Here is a 15,569-nt window from a genome sequence, read left to right as displayed (position 1 = left end):
CGAGCCTCAAGACGAAGTGATGCCTATCTTCCAAGTTCTTCTTAGGAGTGCCATAAAGATGCAAGTCTCAAACAAAGCCAACCTTCTGGGACCAGATCTAGAGGTGCAAGTGAATATGCGTGGTAGTTCTGCCCCTCTCTTTGGGTCAGAGAAACGCATTTGGAAATTTTCAGTGTCTGACCTTCGGTTCGCTAAAACATGATCCGGGCAGCGTAAGAATATCACTTTAGCAACGTTGAGGTGATTTGATATTTTTGGGAACAAGGAGCTATCCCACGATGGACAACTTAGCCACGACCCACTGCTTACACTAGCGAGAACACGTCTTTTTACATAGCAGACAGGGGAGTCTGCCTTCTAGAGCTCTACTTGCCAAGATATTTTCCAAGTGAGAGCGATCGAAAGACTGAAGGTCTGTGAGATGGCAACAAAGTGAGAAAGCCCCAACAAGTAAGCGAAACACACTTTTATGCAAACCAATTTGTTTACTAGAGACTCAAGCTGAATCTCTCGTTTTTGATGTTTTTAAGAAAGGCGAAACCGGTCGTGGGCTGTCGAAGAGTTTTCAGTGACTTTGTGAGTAGTGTATTAGGTCTCGCTCATTCAGGTTGACAGCTGTGGCTTCCTTGGATATCGAGCCCAGCCATTGCTTGTTAGCACAGTTAGTGGCGCCCTCGTATTACATCTATCGCCTTCACTGTGCAGTTTCTGATCTTCCGCGCAACCAGGCAACAAAAACGATTGAAGATCCACTTTCCTACCCTTCTTGTCCAGGTTTTTGTAGAAAATTTCAATGGTGAGAACAGCGTACATCTGACTCGTGGCTTTCGGCCTTATCCTACAGAAAGTCTAGGGACTGATTATCGCCGATGCTCCCGAGCATCATGGAACTTCCTCATTTTGTTGTTGCACGGTTTCATCCTTCATACTACTGAATTCACCAGCTTTAGTGTCAGTCCAATTTACTCTGTGCATGACACAGCAAAGAATGTGGGCTATTTACCGGACCCCTGTCATGGAGAACCTCTGGCATTCGCGTGAACCTCCCCCGAGGTTTAGAAGCTCTGAGACGATCAAGTTACCATCGGTCGATTTTTTCTACAAACAATAAGGCTACACTTTGCTTCAGTGTGCCTAGGTGGATGCCCAACTGTGGAAAGAATCAATTTGTGAAATATGGGTTATGGTTACTATGTATCGATGAAACGCCAGATTTAAATTTTCTCGTAGAGCTCGAAAGTGAAACGTATTTAATCCATTTTATCCGTCGTAACTTATTGCCTCAAAAGTAACCACAGATCGAACCGTGCCCCCGAAACCCAGAAAAGTAGGCAGCTCTGAAACAAAAATATTTCGTTCAAACCATTACGTAACAAAAGTGCTCTTCTCCTATACCAAAAAGAAGGATGATTTATAAAGGTAAATCTAAAGGGACATGTGTTTGGACTTCCAGGTCACGTGAGAATTTTTCGCTTGAATTGCTTGTCTGGTCCACATTTAAGAAAGCCTGGTTTTAAACGTACTACACAACCCATAAGGTTGCTGAAAATCCTTGGACAGCCCATGACCGGGTTCACCCTTCTTGGTGTTCACCTTCTTGGTAGGCCAAGTTTCCGAGTTTTCACCAGGCTTACGTTCTACTTGAACCCAAATTGCGAGAAATTAGCGAGATACGCTCATTTGCATACCAGTTTGCTTTTTATGGGAGACTCATCTGGAACCCAGCTGAATTTGTCGTTTATGATATTCTTGCAGTTCTGTTCCACTTTTTCACAGGAGAGCCGGAAATAGTTTGGAGCCCTCAGGAATTACAATTCAACTTCACTTCTAATCGAAGAGCATTAGAACCGGGGAAGGGCTTTCTCTAATTCGGACCATTATCATTTGTTGCAAGGTCTCTCTAAAACTGAGTTTCTCAAATGGATAGAATATCTAACTGATTTCACTGAGTAATCCATTGAAATGGGAACCGACATGTCTCTGCGGTGTCAGGCAGCACTTGTGAGCGACGCGATTGAAATGTGCACATATACTACTCTTTTTCCAATCAATATCAACATGGAAACCAAATTTCAAAATGCTGTGAAAATCAGTGTCTATGAAACAAAAATATTGGGAATCAACCGACCAAGTGGACATGATCACAACGCAAAACGGCGGGTTAGTAAGCTGGACAGTTCCGGTGAACGTTCATCACAAAAGACTAATAACCAGTTCTCACGAATTTCTCATCGAAACTGAACTCCACCTACTTTTCTGACCAGAAAAGGGGAAACCTCACATGATTCTCCCAGTTACTTTTTTTTGGTTGGCCCACTGAAATCCGGAAGAATCCGCTTGGTTCCGCGTCATGTGGATGCGATTTCTGATGCAACAACTGTGACCTTGAGCTTTTTCCGTCTCGATGAGCACTGATCACACCCATGTTGACCGACTTTTGACCGGCTGTTGATGAGCCCTATTCATCTTCTGCATGGTGCCAATTCAAGCGCGTTTTTGGTATGGCACTCTTCCGTAGGTATTAACACTGGTATCAACAAATCTGCCCAGAGCTTGAAAGGCCTCAAACGACGTTGATAATATTCGGAAACAACCCAGAAGGTGATTGAGAAAGAACCTAGATACGTGAGGACAAAAAGTACAGAAATACCTCCGTCAACAAGAGAAAGACTTCAGTCAGTAAAGATTCGTACTTTTCTTCATCCTGCGCTGTTTGTGATAATAGCGCAAGAACTGCAATCCATTGTTTTGTCGAGGTTGGGGCAAAATCATAAGAAAAGATTCCCTAACTCTCTCAACTGAGTCGCGTGGGATAGTAATTGTCCAAAACCCCGTTGACCCCAGTGGCCAATTAGTCGTAACTATTTGATTGCCAGCCTTCATACATTAAAGTGTGTAAACCAAACTGGAGAAAACTGTTCGCATTTTTCCCACCCCGCTGCATCCCTTTCTTGATTCAGGAGTAATTTCCTAACCTATTGGCTACAGGTTACTCAATATAATCACGGTGAGGAAACACTACTCAAAAGGTTGCTGAAAACTCTTCAAAAGCCTCTGACCGGTTTAGCCCTTAACGGGGCTCCACAATTAGCCGTTGTCCGCGAGTTCCTGTCGACCATGTGTTCTACTTGCACTCATACTGAACGGAATTCGCAAAATGCGCTCATTTGCACACGAAGTTGGTTCGCACACGAAGCTCTCCTGCACGAAATTCAACTGGCCAAGCTTCACGCAGGCCGTCTCATTTTTCAGGTAGTATGATATTCGGGATATAGCGCAGTATATTTTCTTGATGGAAGCTACTCACAACTTTGCTGAAAACTCTTCAACAACCCATGACCGGTCTTGGGGCTCCTCAGGTGGGCGCAGCCCCCCAGTTTTCCGTTCATCTTATGTTCTACTTGAAATCAAACTGCACGAAATCCAACACGAGTGGTGCACCGATTATTTTCTCTGGTTTAGGTGGCCCGATTTTCTGTTTTTTTTTTCTATCTTTTTTTACCAAACTGAATCAAATTTCATTTGTTTTTTGTATAGCTGGCACTTTGGAGGGTTCGAATGTCCAGCTCACAACGGAGCAGACCAGAAATTCGAGTCTCGGGTGTGCCTCAGACCGCCTTTTGTCTTCAGTGTGGGTCTCAACTTTTAACTGTCCACACTTGGCCATATAATTACGAGGTACTTATTGGACGTTTTGATGACTTGCGGAGTGTCACCCGCTGTTCAGCATCCAGTCTTGTTCCCTCGGGTTTCTACTGAGTACAGGGATTTCAGTTGGTTGAACATGTGACTCAGCCACGTGTGGGATTATCTATTGGGCGCGGAGTTCTTCAACTTTGACCCATGTGTCAGTCTAATCTAGGAGCGCATCCCTACCCACTACGTCACACGACCAACCACGAAGGGTTTGGCAAATGAGTATCCTAACGGTCGATGACAAACAAACGATATTCGACGTATCTCAGGCTGCGTTTTGGCAAAACATAAAAGTTGTGGAAAATATCCGGCTTTGCCCCTGTTTGGATTATCAGGTAGGCAAAAAACTACAAGTTATATCAAGAAACCATGTTGTGCGACGTCTCAAATCCGCTACAAAATTCATGATGTGGAGGCTTTTGTGCAGCACTTTCACTCGAACACTGTCGTGAGCGAGAGGTTCACTTGAGTCTTGCGTCCACACTAATAAATACACTTCCGATCTGACCGAACATAAGGTTGGTAGAAACTCGGGAACAGCACCTACCTTGTGATTTCCGAAAAAAGGCGAAACCGGTAGTGGACTATGAAAGTTTTCCGCCACCTTATAAGTAGTGTGTTATGTGAGAAAAATACTCTACGGATTAATCTACTCGATCACAAGATTTGGCTAGCGAGGTGCACACAAGGAGAGTCTCAGTGTTTGTCAGTTGGTGCCTGCAACGTGGTTCAAAAGACTGAACTCCACAACGGCAGGTCGGAAATCAACCAAAGTTAGATAATTCTCTTCTCTTTCAGCAGTTTTTCACAATTGTGATGACTCTCATGCACACTATCTCAACAAATACTGAGGTCTCAGAGTAACCATATCGCTAGTTACTTTCGTACAAACCAATCAGGTAAATCAATCCTTATGGCAGTGGAAGCACCGCTGAACAAACGGGGTTAAAAAAGGGGTTTGTACTAACTCCAAAGATTCTATTCAAACGATTTTTCTGGGAATCTATTAGACACCGGGTCATGCGACGTAATCAGCTCAGTGTAATAGACACATGTGGGGCTCAAGCGATTAGAGCGCGAATTAACTGACCGGTTAGAACCCGACCTCTGCATCTCAACATCCCCTGTCCAGGCTTGGGCAACCTGGCAGTATCCCAACCTTCGTGCTTCCTTCGGGTAGCATGGCAGCTAGGCACTGGAAGGCTGTTACAGCCGAACGACGAACAGACATATGCTGAGTTGTCCAGTCGGTTCAGAAATGAGGCATCTGAAATACTTGGATGAAGCGATACGTATAGTGATTCTACGCCTCGATCAACCCACTCAGAGTAGGGTCCAATAACCGACAACAAAAACTACACGAAATCATCGATGTCATAACACAAATTACCACCAACAGTACTTGAAAACGTCCAGGCTATCATTGAAACACGACATGAGCTAAAAGGTCACCTAATGTTACAATGTAAACGGTGGGGATTTCAACAAAAACCTAGCTCGAGCTCCGGAAGAGAACGGAACGATGATTCGCGAACCACTTGCCCAAATATTGCAGTTGTTGGTTGATCATGTGTTTCTCTGCACTCTAAAGCACACCACTGATAGCGTGTAGCTCCCATCGAATTAATGAGCGGTGAGTCTAACAATGAGTTTGAATACTGTTGGAAGGCGGAAAGCTAAGATGTCATTAATTAGCCAACATGAACTAAGCCGTTACAAGTCATTAAAAAAACCGTTCAGTTGTCGCACCCTTTCGGTGCCCAATTGTCATGCCACCTGAAGGAAGCACGAGGGGTGGAATACTGCCAGGTTGCCCAAGCCTAGTCATGGGTGGTCGAGAGACAGAGGTCGGGGTCGAACCACGGACCTTCCGGTCAGTAAATTCGCGCCCTAACCACATGGGCCATCTCGACTCATTATACAGGGAAGTAAAAATACCATATAAAAGCTGAACTCTTGAACTTTTGCTGAATGTGTATTGACTATTAAACGATAGTAAACGAATACTGCAAAGCGGTTCCACAATTTCCTCGATAAACTTCACCTTCCATGAGGTGCAGAGCGGAGACTTACCCACTAACCATAGACTACTCGCATGGTTCATCAGTAATATCCATCGTTACACTTGTATAGGTTCAGTCTTGCGACTCAGATTAGACTAACGAGGAATACTCAAGTGTACGAGAGCTAAACTGCATTTCATTCACACTTCATAGCAAGCCGTTCCGTAAAAGAACGCTGTTGACAGTACGCATACAGACACTTCTTGGAGGTTTATGATGGGCACTGCTTTCGATGCAGTCTTTGTTTCCATGATCTAACAAATTTCCAGATTACTTTGTAAATATCAGACATGTTGAACATCGTGATTTGGTCATGTTCAGGACCCGATATGCCGAGATCACTCCAGTGACGTACCCAGAAACATTACACTTCTTCCCGATCTCCGGCTAGGTATTTCCACACAGTCTGTCACAGAAACGCTCATGGGCCAATGGAACGCACGTGAAAGTTGATTACAAGCTCCTGGGGAGAAAAAGGTTGTCTTTTTTGGTTGATTGTTTAACCAGACCACTAGGTTTGGTTCAAATACTCTGCGAAAGATGCTCTATGACCTCGTCACACCAGACAGCCGGTAATGTTAAATTAAGGGATTCGAAGCACACCAGACGATATCGATCATGTGTTTAAGTCGGTAGTCACAACTCATTTTGTAGCGCATTTTCTGTCTCACATGAATAGGTTACAGAAGGCCCGATGTGGGGTTACCAAATGAAGTGAATGACTGACTTTTTATCAAAATCTCTCAAATGACTTGAAAATTACCATCGGAATTACTTCAGAGGTGGAAGTGGATCGCAATCAAGGCTGTTATGGTGATCCACTTGGTCACAGCTGTGGAAGCCAACCGCTGTAGGTGTAGCCGGAACCTGCCTAGTTCAACTGTACGCCGTAAACTCTTGAGTCCGGAACCTGCCTAGCTCCCCGAATAGTTCAACTGTACGCCGTAAACTCTTGAGTCATCAGCTACACTAGTCAGTTTTGGGGTTCCGCATCGATCGATAATTCTGGCGACGCACGCATTCGGAGCACAGACAGGATTTGAACGAATTTCAGAAAATAACTCGCACGGAATGAAATACACTACAAAATCAACCAAACCATCAAAGAAATCGTTCGGTATTTCATGTAGATTGAGTAACAATTATACACAGTGCCAAATTACAACTTTGAAACGAACTGGAGGATAGAGTGGTACTGACGGGCTAGAGTAGTTGCCTTGGACTACCACTGACCATGTATGTTATCAAACCCTAGGGAATTCACAAAAACCATCAGTCTATAAAAAGAACTGCATTCCTCAGGTGAGTGTCATTCAGACAAGGACAAAGTGCGGAAAACGGATATCTCGTCCAATCAGGAATGAAACGGGGCCACCCAAACCATGGTTATAAAATCAGCTGTTCGCCTGAAATGCTTCTTAGATCCACACCAGTAAACTGCTCCAGACAGCTACCGAAAGTAAGATGTTCAACTTACAGGACGAAGCAGAATGCATTTGGTCTCATCGGTTTTTATCGATTTTCTCCCGTGCTAAAGGCACGTGCATGCTGCCTAACCGCTTTCGTGCACATGAACGTACCACAAACCAATTTTCGTTCGTGTTTGTTGTCACCCCCAGTCAATGTCCACTTTTAAATGACTATTCTCGAAACGTAGGAAAGCACGTCAATTATTGTCGCTCCAATTGTGCATTCACACTATTCGTAAGAAATGGGTGGGGGGCGTAATTTATTGATGGTGTAGGTGGACTGGGTGTTAACTCGGAACGCTGGACTGTCGACGTTACCAATGTACCCAAGGTCCGGAATACTTGTGTAACGGTGATACTACTGGTGGGGAAGGCACGCGAGTAGTATGTTTTCTCGTAAATCAGCTTTGCGTTTATTGAATTTGTGGAGTCGCTTTGTAGCATTTGCTTGGATTTGAGCAACAGTCAATGAATATCCAGGAAAGTTCAGGAAGACGCATTCAAAGGGAAGATGGATATCCAATTTTTGTGAGAGAGTTTCGCACGACAGTTTTGCTCCCCTGTCCGATAGTCTGTAACTGATCAGTTAGCATTTTCTAATAAAAACTCCGCAGCGAAGGCCTTCTTCCTTTCACTAGCAACGATAGGGAAGACAAATCTAACCACGTCTTTCCCCATTTGACAAAAAAATTCAAGGCAATCAACTCTAGCTGACTAGAAACTAAATGTCTGCACTGATCGGTTGTTTTGTTACATTCCATCATTGCTAGCGGACAGTATAAAGTGCTCTGGAGTGGAAAATACATCCAGCCACCTGAAAGGTAGCGTTCAGTACATTGAAAGCAACAGCTTGGATGCATGCGTGCCACCATGTCTGACAATGTCTCTAACCATTAAAGTGTCCCGTCTCTGAGTCCCCATCCAAGGAGGTGGCAATGAACAGTGCAGCTGAGCTTTCTGACAATGATTTTCGTAATTTGCTGCCAAGTCATTGTTTGCTTCCTCTGAATCATTTCCACCCTTCACGAGGATGTGCGGAAAGGGCTTTTTGAGCAAGTCGGTTGGCTGAAGCCAGAGTAGCCTAAGGATTGTGATCAGTTCATCTATCGTGAGCGATCTAGTTCTGATGGTCAAGCACTAAGAGTTTCAAACGACCTCAGCGCACAGCGGCCAGGTTTTTGACTCGTATAGCACTATGCAGAGCACCGAAGCATTGTAAGCTCGACCACTGAGAGATAAGTTGACGTCACACCCACACCATGGCGCGACGTCTGGCTTTTCCAATCTGAATGGAAATAGCATCTTTGGCTAGACCAACCGGACCGATATAGCTGTCCAAGGTAGACAAGTTTGTCTACTGCTTTAATAGGCTAATCCACGCGTATAGAATTTCGTGTTACTTTGTTAGCTTCCAGAAGAAAAACCAATTTACAAGTGGAATGATTGAAATTAGAATCAAAGACAGGAACAATAATTTTTGTGGACCAGTCACCGCCGGGTGACCTCTTATCGTTTGGTTACATGTTGGGACCTCGACCATTACACGCACTGCGGTTTCATGGTATGTCGTTAGCTGAAGCGAAGAGGCTGGTGCCGCTGCTGTGCAGGCACTGTCCCTTCTGCCTATCGCGCGCATCGTGTACACGATGGAAACGCAGTAATGGCCAACTGCCACAACCGCAACTTACCATTTTTCAGATTTTACAGATTAGACTAATGCTCAATTTTCAGCGAGCGATTCGAAAAACAAATGATGAGTTGCATTTAGTCAGCTGGAAAACGCCTGGAACGAGGAAAAAGTCGGCGTTTCAGAGAAGTCTAGAAAACACTCGGTAGACTACAGAACCGAGAGGGCACAAACAGAGCATGCTTATCTGGCAAATTCTGCTCATAAGGATTCAAAAAACAATTGGAAAAATGAGACTATCATTTATCGACCGCAGTTCAGCATCTGAGGGACAAGTCGTTAAACACGCTCGAACTCCTAACCAGGAGACCAGGATAGTGCATTATACTGATCACTATCCACTGACCATCCCGTCATGTATTCTCAGACTTCCGGACGTGTGAGAGTGTACGGAGAGCTCTCCAAAAGCTTCCGCACACAAAGCGGTGTCCGTCAGGGATGCCCACTCTCTCCATTCCTTTTTAACTTTGTGATCGATGAAATAATCAGACGAACGCTGGAGGGTCTCCAAAATCCTGGTGTTCAAATAGCCTGTGAAGAAAGCCTTGTCGATCTGGAATATGCAGACGACATTGTTCTCATGTTCGAAGAGGCGGAGAAGGCGCAAGTATTCTTGGATGAACTGACCAAAGTCATCCCGTCCTTTTGTGTACACTTTGCACCCGCAAAGTGTAAGGTCATGCTCGTGGACGTGCAGTCACTGAACACACCACTTACAATCCAGGGAGAGGTACTGGAAGCTGTGGAGCGTTTTACATATCTTGAAAGTTGTATTAGTTCTGATTGTAGTGTGACAGATGAGGTGGTGCCTGGTTGGAGACACTATAAGATATGGCTGCCAACCGATGTCAGTGGCGTTCTTGTTGCCAGTTTCTATTCAGATCGCCTGAGTGAGTGTCTGGAGGTGTAGGCACCTCGGAATGATTGTGTTAAGCTAGCACTAAGTCCCTTCCCTGTCCACCTTTACTCTTTACTTTACAATAAGGCAGTGAAGCATCGGTGTTGAACACTGATGTCATGCTGTCGATGTCGATGACTGGCATGAGAATTCGACTGTCAGGTGGACGCCCACGGCCCAAATTACTGGGTATACAGTTATACAAATTTGCACAAGCCGGTAAGGTTCAATTCCCTGGCAACAGGGTCATCCAACATACCCGATAGGTTTTATCATTTGTACATCCAGCAGGAACCATTGACTTGGCACAGGAGTATGAAGATCGCGAAACGCTTGGGTGCTGTCGGTGCTACTCGCTTTCCAGGATGGGGACCGCGTGATCCTCACTGTGCCTGGTTGGAGACACTATAAGATATGGCTGCCAACCGATGTCAGTGGCGTTCTTGTTGTCAGTTTCTATTCAGATCGCCTGAGTGAGTGTCTGGAGGTGTAGGCACCTCGGAATGATTGTGTTAAGCTAGCACTAAGTCCCTTCCCTGTCCACCTTTACTCTTTACTTTACAATAAGGCAGTGAAGCATCGGTGTTGAACACTGATGTCATGCTGTCGATGTCGATGACTGGCATGAGAATTCGACTGTCAGGTGGACGCCCACGGCCCAAATTACTGGGTATACAGTTATACAAATTTGCACAAGCCGGTAAGGTTCAATTCCCTGGCAACAGGGTCATCCAACATACCCGATAGGTTTTATCATTTGTACATCCAGCAGTTTTCCGACAGAGTAAATCTTCGTGTACCAACATCGACTGGTCCAAATAGTAATAGCGACGTACGCAGAAATAGTGAAGCCCTACTGTGCATTGTCACACATTCGAACCGACCCAGGGCACAATAACCACTCATAGTAACTCTAAGCGTAACGTCTTCAGTTTCATCCTTAGGATAAGATAATACAGTATCGATACACCCGAAAGTGGTTGGAAAAAACGCCACGTGCTAGCTAAGCAAAACCTACTAAACTACCTATCGATAACCAGGAGGACCAAACAAACTGTAGAATTTCGCCAGAGCTATTCGTTTTCCGAGTTTCTCCGCTACCATTCAACTGGGAACACTCGAACTCTGGACATACAATATATGGTCACTTTTTAGTTGATATACGCAGAACTCTATTCTGTACCTGACAATCGCATATCAGAGGGAGAGGAAAAATTCATCATTAGGACAGTATCAATCAATGTGTCACCGTTCTCACCGACAATCTGAGTGACCTTGACATGAAACGATGATTTTAACGTGGCAGGAATCGAAGTGTTGTCTGAGTTGATTTCATCTTCCCGAGAATTGAATTCCCGAACCACAAAGGAACCCCTGCTGTAACTTTGGCTACAGCGAAATGTAACCTCTACCCCACTGCGGTGGAACTGAATCGACATGAACCGTACACATTGCACCTATGCGTCGTACTTTATGCTGAAGCTCTTGACTCTGTACGTGATTTCGTACCTGAATTGCATTCTACTTGTCCAAGAGGAGGACTCCATTGTGTTCACCTTTTTGGACGTAGAGGATCCCGGAGCCCCTGATGGACCATCAGATGCAGAATTAGGTGCTTGTTTTCCACTCCAAATACTTGCATGGCTACTCACGGCCCTCGGAAACTCCCACTTCGCGTCATCGTGCAGAGCTAGCAATAAACGGCTGGAATCAGGTCGGATAGAGTTATCGATGTAATACATTCAAGGGCAATACCAACACTTGGCTCAAGTGTTGGCATACAAACCCAACCATCTATCTATATTCACTGACGGTAACGAGAAAGCCCGTAAAACCTTTCAAATTCCAGAAACGAGAGCCTAACTGGGTACCACTCATGCTCGGGAACACCTAGGAACCTAGAAACATCACTGGCTGAATCCACCAGCATCGTCCACAGACCACAGATATTCATCGACTGGACGTGCGAAGCGGCCGTGATAGCGTCTCACCCTATGGGTATCAAATCGAACTCGACCGCAACTTTAGTGGGTAGCTGCCCTCGGTGTTGTTGAGGATTTGGATGTTTTACGTTGAACGTTGAAGAACGGATGCCATTCATCATGAACTGTCTCCCGTTGATAGCCATCTAGCTACTACATTCCCCACATTATCGGTGGACGAAACTACCACCCAGAACTACTGAACATTTAAATCTACCGATGACCAGTTTAAAACAGAAACATCAATCGTAAACCACCTACGCGGTGTGCGAAGTCGCGGCCCTGGCTCCCATCTGATAATAACTCACCGTAAATACACAAATCACAGGGTGCGGCGAACATTGATCCAATGTGATAAGCACCATGGTGCACACGTCAAAAACAGGCCCCACATTTCATGAGAGTTCAGGGACTAAAACACAATTGGTAAGGTTTGCTTTAGTAGAATAATCCTTACGTCCGCCATCATCAGTTTATTGGACTGTCAGTGGTCTCGCAAACTTATCCGCAGACAATCAAGTTGAACACTGAGCTCCCTAAGCAAGACAATAGGTTCTGGGACATCTAAAGATAATGAACCCATGCATTGAGTAAAACTCAGGATGCACGGCTGCTATGCGAATCCTAAGCAGCACGGGACCGAGGCTTCTACTAAGTTGTTCACTACAAGAGAGGCAAAACCATTAGCGAAGGACTCGAGCTGCTAATCTTTCGGCTTGGCTTTAGGCCCACAACTCAGAAGCTGAAGTGACCGCGTAGGATAGTTCGAACATCTCCAAGCATTTGCTACTGAACGAACAGATTGCAGAAACAGCACGAGGGGCGAGATGGCTCAAGTGGTTAGAGCGCGAATCTACTGACCGGAAGGTCCGTTGTTCGAACACGACCTCTGCCTCTCGACTTCTCCTGTCTAGGTTTGGGCAAACTGACACCCTCGCGATCCCTGTGGGTGGCATGGCAGCTAGGCACCGAAAGGGTGCTACAGTTGAAAGACTATCTTTATTTTCTCTTAGCAGCAGCACGGCCACAAATAAGTATCCCCCACAGAACGCCATGACATGCCGCGAACAACAAAGAAGCAGTAGAGAGCGAACCAAAATTTTGGTAGTATTATGGATAGTTGTAGTAGTATTAGTGTTAATAATACACAGTGTCCGTAATCAGAGGCTTTTGATCAAAATATTCCGAAATAATCGCAAGTCATGAATAGCAAAGAGCAGAGCGGAGTAAATCAATCGTGAACCCAAAAAACTGGCTCAAGCGCCATCCACAAAAGAACACAGCTAACAAGTTAAAGCAAGCAGATCGTCCAAGGTAGGAGGGTGACGTGGGGGGGGGGGCAAGGCGTGGGCGGGGAGACGACAGCGAGGGACTCATGCAAAATAGAAATGTACACTAAATCAAGTAGTGTTTGAGAGGCATAGTTCGCAAAAATGGAAGCAGCCGTATTTGAAAATCTGTGTGAATAGCAGCAGCAAACGGAACGGTTTGCGACCCCGGCATTTATCTGCCGGCGACCAGTGGAAAAATAAGCAGCCTTCGAACGCGAGCTCCTCAAAAGAAGACATGGAGTTTTTCGGCTACAAAACAAACCCGTACCGGAAATTCAGAGCAGCACTGGGCAACAGACACAACGTGGAAAAGCAGTAATCGGAATCGTGGACCAGGTGGAAAAACCGGTATTATGTCATATGAACAATACAAGGCAGTAAGTAAGTAAGTAATACAATCAACTAACACGAACGCAGGCACCAGGAAATCCGGACACCAAACGATGTTTCACAATTGAAGACAAACAAAGAAAACGCGTTGGTTGCGTGTAGTAGCGCAAAGTTTGCTGCGAAATGAAGGTGAAAATGAGATTGGGGTTGGTATCCACAACGCGATAGCCAAGGGGTCAGAGGGAAGGGTACACAAGAAGGATATGGTAAAACACCGTTAACGTGTGAGAGATATAAAATTCCGACCATGCTGAAGTAGTACTGTTACCCGCAATAGGTCATTCTACTGTATAGAACTGCTGTGATGATCACCGATGACAGATCCACACGGAGAGACGAAGGCGGAGATGGTTATGGATGCGTGAGATTGATGCATGTAAAATGGGCTGTTCATTGAAGTGGGATGTCTCCACAATTCGCGAAAAGAGCAAAGTTAACAGGCATGTTGTGTATATGCAACTTCACATTACCTCATTGCGTGTATGCTCTGTGTGGAACGAGAAGTCACCCATACGGGGATGGATCGGGACAGGGGGGCATCGACCAACTGAGAGAGCACGTGCATCACAATCGTTTGGGGATGGAGTTAAGGGCTGTTCAAAGTAGTGTGCACCGCTGCTTTTTCGGTTTCTCCGCAGGGATCAGTACGGCTCGAATGGCCTCATCAAAAACGGCTTTCAAACCCTTCTGGGTTAGAGCGGAACATTCCAGGTACTTATAAGCGTTGATCCGTTTGGCCAGAGCTAGACCCTGAAAGCAATCAGATGAAAGAATGAGAGTCTGGAGACACAAGTGCAGAAAAGTTGACCGCTGCCTTACAATCATAGTGCACATCTCCATGTGAAACGAGTGCGAAAAGTAAAAGGGGCCAACCTCCTTCAAAGCGAAGTGAGCACTGAGAACAAGCAATAACGCGCCGATGGTTAGCATCGTCACGGAGACCAAAAACAGTGATGGTCGGTTTAAACCAAACATCGCGGAAAAATTATTAGTTGGGAACATCAGCATGGAAACTTATTGCTTCACAAAATTTTGTATCACAACCCACAAACGGGTCGTAAGCGTCACTGGACCGATAAAAAGGTAAGAAATGGTTCAGACACTCGGTCACGACCGTTCACGTGCCTGCAGAATCACAGTAAGTTGTGAGGCCCGGAAAACAATTGTGAAACGGCTCCTGTCAGACTGATCGATTTATGCACACAAAAGAAGTATCCTAACCTTTATGCTTCAAGAATGGAATGTATGAAAAATCCCAAGCTATTCTACAGATTCCTAGCGAATATATCCATTTTCGTTTTGTTTAGGTCGGGGTAGCCCAATGCAGGCCACTCCGAACCATACAGCGACGCCCATAAAAGAGCCTAAGTAGGACAAGGGCGAGGGCTTTTCGAATTTTTTTTACACAAAAAAGGATTAGTATCCGAAAGCCATTCTTAGGTGAGAAAGCACATGCTTTAGCCAACAGACTGCCATACTGTGGACAAATAATCCAAGAAAGGATTGAAACCCAGATCTATGTAGAGAGGAGCGAGTGGCAAGAGCGCGAATTTACTATCTAAAAGATCCGTGGTTCGAAACCGACCTCTGCATCTCGATTTCCCCTGTCTAGACTTGGGTAACCTAGCAGTATTCTAGTCCTCGTGCTTCCTTCGGGGGGGGGCATGGCAGCTGGACACCGAAAGGGCTTTACGGCTGAACGATTATTTATTATAGTATTATTTGAACATTTTTACCCTAATAAATGTAAGATGTTACGCAACCATACCAAAATTAGATTAGTCTGGCTCAGAATAAACACTACAGAAAATGTCATTGGCTATTCGCCACCAGTTCGGTCCTGTATGTAAAACTAATAGGCTGAACGATCGATATCAGTGGCACTGTGCAATCATTGCGACTTTGATGGGTTACTAGAATGACGCAGACACCTTAGAAAGAAAGAAAGCGTTCAGCTGGGGCACCCTTCCGGTGCCTAGCTGCCATGCCACCCGAAGGAAGCACGAGGGCTGGGATACTGCCAGGTTGCCCAAGCCTAGACAAGGGAAGTCGA

General features: G+C 45.3%; 2 protein-coding genes across 2 annotated transcripts in view; one reads left to right on the top strand and one right to left on the bottom strand.

The window, feature by feature from the left end:
• Positions 1 to 10,227: 10,227 nt before the first annotated feature.
• T265_11557 (hypothetical protein) lies at positions 10,228 to 15,078 on the top strand (the record flags this gene model as incomplete). Its single annotated transcript, XM_009178238.1, has 4 exons — positions 10,228 to 10,286; positions 10,386 to 10,513; positions 12,604 to 12,829; positions 14,931 to 15,078. 4 exons carry the CDS (start codon positions 10,228 to 10,230, stop codon positions 15,076 to 15,078), a joined length of 561 nt encoding a protein of 186 aa, XP_009176502.1.
• Positions 12,881 to 15,569, bottom strand: part of T265_11555 (hypothetical protein) — a gene marked incomplete at both ends in the record, with an annotated part of 14,787 nt that continues 12,098 nt past the window's right edge. The window contains one exon of the mRNA XM_009178236.1: positions 12,881 to 14,266. Coding sequence (XP_009176500.1) covers positions 14,114 to 14,266 — 153 coding nt within the window. The remainder of the gene's footprint in view (positions 14,267 to 15,569) is intronic.

This window comes from Opisthorchis viverrini, assembly GCF_000715545.1.
Source record: "Opisthorchis viverrini unplaced genomic scaffold opera_v5_518, whole genome shotgun sequence".
Lineage (NCBI taxonomy): Eukaryota > Metazoa > Platyhelminthes > Trematoda > Opisthorchiida > Opisthorchiidae > Opisthorchis > Opisthorchis viverrini.
The sequence above is the reverse complement of the archived record's forward strand: the minus strand, read 5'-3'. Positions and strand labels throughout refer to the sequence as shown.